Consider the following 7,207-nt stretch of genomic DNA (forward strand, 5'->3'; position numbering starts at 1 on the left):
AAGGTGAAGGTTTGTGCCTTTCCAAATCAGGTCCAATCAAATGAATTTACCACATGTGTACTCCAATCAAGATGTAGAAACATCTCAAAGATGATCAATCTTTTATTTTTAATACATTTGCAAACATTTCTAAAAACTCTTTTTTTTTCTCGCTTTGTCATTATGGGGTATTGTGTGTAGATTGATGAGGATATATATATATATATATATATATATATATATATATATATATATATATATATATATATATATATAGTAATCAAAAAGGTGTTAAACAAATCAAAATATATCCTAGATTTGAGATTCTTCAAAGTAGCCACCCTTTGCCTTGATGAAAGCTTTGCACACTCTAGGCATTCTCTCAACCAGCTTCATGAGGTAGTCACCTGGAATGCATTTCAATTAACAGGTGTGCCTTATTGTAAGTTAATTTGTGGAATTTCTTTCCTTCTTAATGTGTTTGAGCCAATCTGTAGTTGTGTTGTGACAAGATAGGGAAAGTATACAGAAGATAGCCCTATTTGGTAAAATACCAAGTCCATATTATGGCAAGAACAGCTCAAATAAGCAAAGAGAAATGACAGTCCATCATTACTTTAAGACATGAAGATCAGTCAATCCAAAAAATTTCAAGAACTTTGAAAGTTTCTTCAAGTGCAGTCGCAAAAAACCATCAAGCGCTATGATGAAACTGGCTCTCATGAGGACCAACACAGGAAAGGAAGACCCAGAGTTACCTCTGCTGCAGATGATAAATTCATTAGAGTTAACTGCGCCTCAGACTGCAGCCCAAATAAATGTTTCACAGAGTTCATGTAACAGACACATCTCAACATCAACAGTTCAGAGGAGACTGCGTGAATCAGGCCTTTATGGTTGAATTGTTGCAAAGAAACCACTACTAAAGGACACCAATAAGAAGAAGAGACTTGCTTGGACCAAGAAACACGAGCAATGGACATTAGACCAGTGGAAATCTGTCCTTTGGTCTAAATTTGAGATTTTTGGTTCCAACCGCTGTGTCTTTGTGAGACACAGAGTAGGTGAACGGATGATCTCAGCACGTGTGGTTCCCATCATGAAGTATGGAGGAGGAGGTGGAACAGTATGGGGATGCTTTTCTGGTGACACTGTCTGTGATTTATTTAGGATTCAAGGCACACTTAACCAGCAGGCTACCACAGCATTCTGCAGCAATATGCCATCCCACCTGGTCTGCGTTTAGTGGGACTATCATTTGTTTTTCAACAGGACAATGACCCAAAATACACCTCCAGGTTGTGTGTGTAAGGGCTATTTGACCTGGGTCTCCACAATCACCAGACCTCAACCCAAATGAGATGGTTTGGGAGGAGTTGGACCGCAGAGGGAAGGAAAAGCAGCCAACATGTGTTCAGCATTTGTGTGAACTCTTTCAAGACTGTCGGAAAAGCATTCTCCATGAATCTGGTTGAGAAAATGAAAAGAGTGTGCAAAGCCTGTCATCAAGGCAAAGGGTGGCTACTTTGAAGAATTTAAAATCTAAAATATGTTATGATTTGTTTAACACTTTTTGTGTTACTACATGATTCCATATATGTTATTTCGTAATTCTGAAGTCTTCACTATTATTGTACAATGTAGAAAATAGTCAAAATAAAGAAAAACCCTTGAATGAATAGGTGTCCAAACCTTTGACTGGTACTGTATTTATATATATATATATATAAACACATCTACAGTGAAATATAACAAAGTATTATTTTTTTAACAATAGTCAACATGACAACAATAACAAATAACAATAACAATGTATCCCATCAAACAATATCATAAACACAGTTGAATGAATACCAACCATTGTCTCCTGTGTTGACTCCTGTGTTGACGCCTGGGTTGACTCCTGGGTTGACCGATCTTCAGTCCAGTGAGGTATAATCAAATGTCAGTCCATTACAGCTGCTGATATAGTCGCTGTGTGTGTTGTTTGAAGGTTGTTTGAACGCTGTGGAGCTAGCTGAGAGGAAGAGAGAGGGGAGGCTTACTGGCTGGTCTCGATGCTAAATAGTGTATCAGGCATCGTTGAGGCAGTGTCCAACAACTCTCAAACAACCTTTTGCTTAAAAATCACTGGTGGTGGTGGGTAACACAATTTGATCACAGAAAACCACACAAGATAGACAGATACACAAAGCTCAGGGGTGAACAAGGACAGATGTAGCTGAATACTGAGTTGCCTTTTAGAACCCAAACTGTTTGTCGGTGTGTGTATCCTCTCCTTGCTTCCTTCCCTCACATCCTCTGTTCACTTCCTCCCCTCGGCTGGTGCTCCCTCCTGGTGCTCCCAGGGTATGGGATCATTCTCCTCTGTCATCGAGCCTGTCTCTCTCTCATGCCAGAACTGCTCCACATCCAGCAGCACGATCCCATCCCGGGGGCTCTCTCCCTCCGCATCCACCTCCTCCACCCCTCCCTGCTCCGCCTGGGGCTGGGGATCAACTCTAGTCTCCTGGGTAGGGATGGGGCCTAGGCTTCCGTCTCCTCCCTGCAGCTGGCCTGAGGTCTCCGGTCGGGGGCAAGGGGACTGAGGGGCGGTGGGTGCGTGGGGCCCGGGTTTGGGGTTTGGGTTGGACGGGGTGTGTTTACGAAGAGTAAGGCGCCTCCACAGACCCCTGTACCCCTCTGTGAACTCCTCCGACAGAGAGAGGACGATGATGGGGTTCACCAGGGAGAGAGAGAAGGTGAGCAGCAGGGCGGAGATGGAGAAGAGGAGAGGGGGAGAGAAGACGACAAAGGGTTCTTCCTCTCTCGGTCCCTGTGCCTCTCGCTCCGCGGCGTGCCTCTCCCACACCCAGACCACCCACTGCGGCAGCCACAGTATCGCCATGGCTACCGTCAGACTGAACAACATCAGCGTGAGCTTCCTGGATCTGATCTGCGTTCGGAGGTTCTGGGTCTTACTACAGCGCCGCTGGCACCGCCCATACGCCCACCAGAAATACAGCAGGGCAAAACTCAAAGGGGCGCAGAACACACCGAGGGGGTACGCCTTGACGTAGACCGACATGAAGTGCTGCGCTTCGGGGGGAATCACCTGCACACACACCAGCCCCCGGGTCTCTCTCTGCAGTGAGGAGAACAGCCAGGTAGGGATGGGAGCGGAGCAGGCAGACAGCCAGAGGAACCACATCACCAGTAGGATGGAGCGTAGACGGATGCTGACCTGTTTAGTCGGGTTAGAGACGTAACGGTAACAAGCCTTAGCCAACACCGCTACGGTAAAACTCTTCGCAGCCATGCAGCTCTGCAGGAACCAATCACAGGTCTTGCACACTGCCCAGCCAAGCGTCCAGGTGGGTTTGGAGAAGGCGGCGGCACGGAACGGGAGGGCGAACGCCAGGACAAGGCCGTCGGCAAACATCAGGTTGAGGATGAGAGCATTGATGAGGGAGAGTTTCCCACGGTGGGCGTTGGAGATCAGGATGCCCATGGCTGTGAGAGTACCGGCCAGCCCAAGGACACAGATCACCCCCAGAATGACAGGCACAAGGACATGCAGCTCGCCTGGATCCAGGTGCTCGTAGGAACCATGCTCTATGGACGAAGGACGAAGTCGGTCCACAGTCGAGCTATTAGCAGTGGATACGTTCACCCCTGGCAGTTTATCCATCTCAGAAGAAACAGGCGGTGGAGAGAGAAAGCTTAGACTTGTCTTTTTATGTAGAGAATAGTATATTGAAAGCCGACTTAATACAAGAAGCCTACACCGATGGAAATGAAAACTGCTGGAAAAATGTACTTATAAAAAAGACTGACTACTCGAAAAAAAGTATTTTGAGAAAAATATTTTCAAAGATTAAACAACAAACAAGTGAATGGATCTATCTCCTGATTGTAGCCTAATCTGCTTGTCAAAAATCGATTTGCTTCCAGACACTCCTGTCCTGTCTGTTTGTCTCCTGATGGGTTTATCCGCGGTTATAAAGGCTGAAGTTTGATTGACAGTTGCCATCCCCAGCTGAATAAACTGCGCGAAACTCCCCGGGCCAATTAGAACGCTGTACCTTTTCCAACTGTACTCAACAGGCGCTGCGCTACACGACGTAGGGATTCAGTCCCCAGTGCATCAAATTAAACACGACTTTCTAATTTGGAGCGACAGCAGGCGAGTTTGACGCTATGAATTAATCATCTCTGTCTTGCCTCGGACTAGAAGACCAAGAGCCAGTGTGAGTAATAAACCCAACAGGTAATATCCATGTATAGGCCTTTACTATGTCTAAGACTATGGTTTATATAATATTTCCTCAAAATGTGTGAACACGTTATTATTTCTTCAAAATGTCTTAAACTGTCGACTCAGAATCATCATTTCTCTTTTTGGAATAGCCTGAAAATAAAGATTTGTGTCCCCTAAATTAGTTTAATTTGCAACAACAACAAAAATAACTTAATCTAAATTGATGTTTATCATAATGATTATTATTTACATTATAAGATAGGAGAACGTCACACGAGGAAGACCAGCAAGACATTCTTGGCTTGTCTTTTGTCCAGATGAGGGCGCTCTTCATCTTTCAAACACCACTACCACTACTTCTACACTGAGCAGTTCTATGAACAGTGAACACAATGGAAAATACACCCATACAGTTGTTTACTGATCTATTACAACTACAAAAAAAGACAGAAAATGCATGCTTAAACTTGCACAAACCTTTTTATTCAAAATAATTCCAGTAAGCGCGAGGACTGCATGGTAAATGACTTGCATTTCATTACATTCTAAGCCATACAAACTGTTTGTTTCAAAACTGAATTTGTTTAGAAGACATTACTTTGTAAAGGAATCATAGAGTTCCTCACAAATGGCACCCATTTCCTGTAATGTGCACTGTGTTTGACCATAGGAATAGGGTGCCATTTGGGATGAACAGATAGCTAAAAGTCCCTGATATCATTGATGCCTCATCACTGGATGTTCGGCTTGAAGACATGATACCATCCTCTCTCGTTGGACACTGCCAGATTGAAGTAGTCTGTTGGCACAGATCTAGGATCAGCTTCCCCTTCCCCAATTCTAACCTTCCCTTAGAGGGAAAACACAAAACTGACCTAAGATCAGCATTTAGGGGCAACTTCATCCTACCCCTGGTTACAGAAGAGAAACATATGCAGACACAGCCATGTCTGTATATCTATGGATATATTCGGAGTAGGGCCCAGAGGTGTTTCTCATGGCGTGGCCTGATTAGGGAAAACTGGTTATGAGACACAGAACCGGCTGTCTTTTACTGTGTTATAATATGACCATAGCTGCGGGAAGTAGTTTGGTGGTGGGGGTGCTGAGATCATTATTTTTTGTGTCTTGTCATTTAGCTGGTCATATTAATACACTGCATGGTAAGACTACTGCGGAGTGGTCCAATCAGGGACATGCATAAACATCCCATGAATAATAAATGTGCAGTCGGTTGCTAACGTGAAGTGATAAAGTAAAACATGATGAATTCAAGTACTTCTAACTGGGAAGTTACATCTGCTTAGCTTTTTTCCCCTATGTTAATATTTTTGGGTAAAAAACATTCACACTTGTATTGTTTTCACCATCCTCCTCATCCTCCCCCCTCCTCATCCTCCCCACCCTCCCCATCCTCCTCATCCTCCCCACCCTACCCATCCTCCTCATCCTCCCCATCCTCCTCATCCTCCCCCCTCCTAATCCTCCTCATCCTCTCCACCCTCCCCATCCTCCTCATCCTCCCCATCCTAATCCCCACCCTACCCATCCTCCTCATCCTCCCCATCCTCCTCATCCACCCCACCTTCCTCATCCTCCCCATCCTCCCCACCCTCCCCATCCTCCTCATCCTCCCCCACCCTCCTCATCCTCCCCCACCCTCCTCATCCTCCCCCATCCTCCTCATCCTCCCCCACCCTCCCCATCCTCCTCATCCTCCCCCACCCTCCTCATCCTCCCCACCCTCCTCATCCTCCCCACCCTCCTCATCCTCCCCACCCTCCTCATCCTCCCCACCCTCCTCATCCTCCTCATCCTCCCCACCCTTCTCATCCTCCCCACCCTCCTCATCCTCCCCACCCTCCTCATCCTCCCCACCCTCCCCCACCCCACATGAACCCTGCATAAGAAAAAATAAGGCACCACAGCTTCAAAAACAGAATCATTGACAAGAAAAAGAAACTCACAGAAAAAACGACATAATTAAATAAAATAAAAACATCGATCTGGCCTCAAAGAGGCCTAATCACATCATTCACATTATTAAAGACAGTCTCACGCCAGAGACAGGCTGAAACATCCATACTGTTAGACTGTATTTGTCCCAATATCCACAGCATACTATCTAAGACATTGGTTTACGGTCAGTGGTATGCAAGTGAGGATACTGTGAGACAGACCCCCTTCAGTGCTATAATGAAGGTTCAGTTAGTTGTCTAACAGTTATGTCCATGTCCAGTGGCCTCCTGTCTAAACCTCCAGATGGGATGGGAAAGATCTGGCCTGATGGCTGGAGAGGACAGGAGGACAGGAGGAAAGAGGGTTGGAGATACTTTTTTAGCCTCCATAAATGTCTGTGTTCTCCAAAAAGTGTCCTCTCACATCTTGCAACCGAAACAAAATGGCACCTGGTCAGACAGCGTTCTGCTACGTCTCTGTTCATCTCAGTTCATGTGTGACTCCAGTCTAGTCAAGTCCAGTCTTACTCTGGTTGCATCACAACGCTCCAGCGCTCCTTCATGTGTCATCCAAATGAATAAATAAAACAGTTAACTGAAGGCCACGGAGAGGCTTGTTCAGGCCAGAGCAGGCGGCTAGCTTCATTCCACTCAGAACTAGAATAACCATCTGTCTTCATCTTTAACTTTATCCAGGCTGAACACTGCCACATTCGGAGCGGGAATTCTCAAGTGTGTTCTAGAAATTCCTATTCCGGGAATTCCAGCATTCCCTACAGCCATATCTGGCTTACAGCAACAAGGCAGGCAAGAGGAGAGGAGGAGGAATGGAGTGGAGATAGAGAGACAAGAGGAGAGGAGGAGGAATGGAGGGGAGATAGAGAGACAAGAGGAGAGGAGGAGGAATGGAGCCGGAGATAGAGAGACAAGAGGAGATGAGGAGGAATGGAGGGGAGATAGAGAGACAAGAGGAGAAGAGGAGGAATGGAGGGGAGATAGTGAGACAAGAGGAGAGGAATGGAGGGGAGAT

The 7,207-nt window shown here is 45.8% G+C and overlaps 1 protein-coding gene across 1 annotated transcript; it reads right to left on the minus strand.

The window, feature by feature from the left end:
* Window positions 1–2,284: 2,284 nt before the first annotated feature.
* On the minus strand, window positions 2,285–3,649 carry LOC139366063 (G-protein coupled receptor 151-like). The gene has a single exon (XM_071103151.1). It carries the CDS (start codon window positions 3,647–3,649, stop codon window positions 2,285–2,287), a length of 1,365 nt encoding a protein of 454 aa, XP_070959252.1.
* Between the last annotated feature and the right edge of the window lie 3,558 nt (window positions 3,650–7,207).

Source organism: Oncorhynchus clarkii, chromosome 14 (genome assembly GCF_045791955.1).
Source record: "Oncorhynchus clarkii lewisi isolate Uvic-CL-2024 chromosome 14, UVic_Ocla_1.0, whole genome shotgun sequence".
In the NCBI taxonomy this organism is placed as follows: Eukaryota; Metazoa; Chordata; class Actinopteri; order Salmoniformes; family Salmonidae; genus Oncorhynchus; species Oncorhynchus clarkii.

Coding starts and splice junctions, on each gene's coding strand:
- LOC139366063 (XM_071103151.1), bottom strand. CDS start 3,649: ATGGATAAACTGCCAGGGGTGAACGTATCCACTGCTAATAGCTCGACT.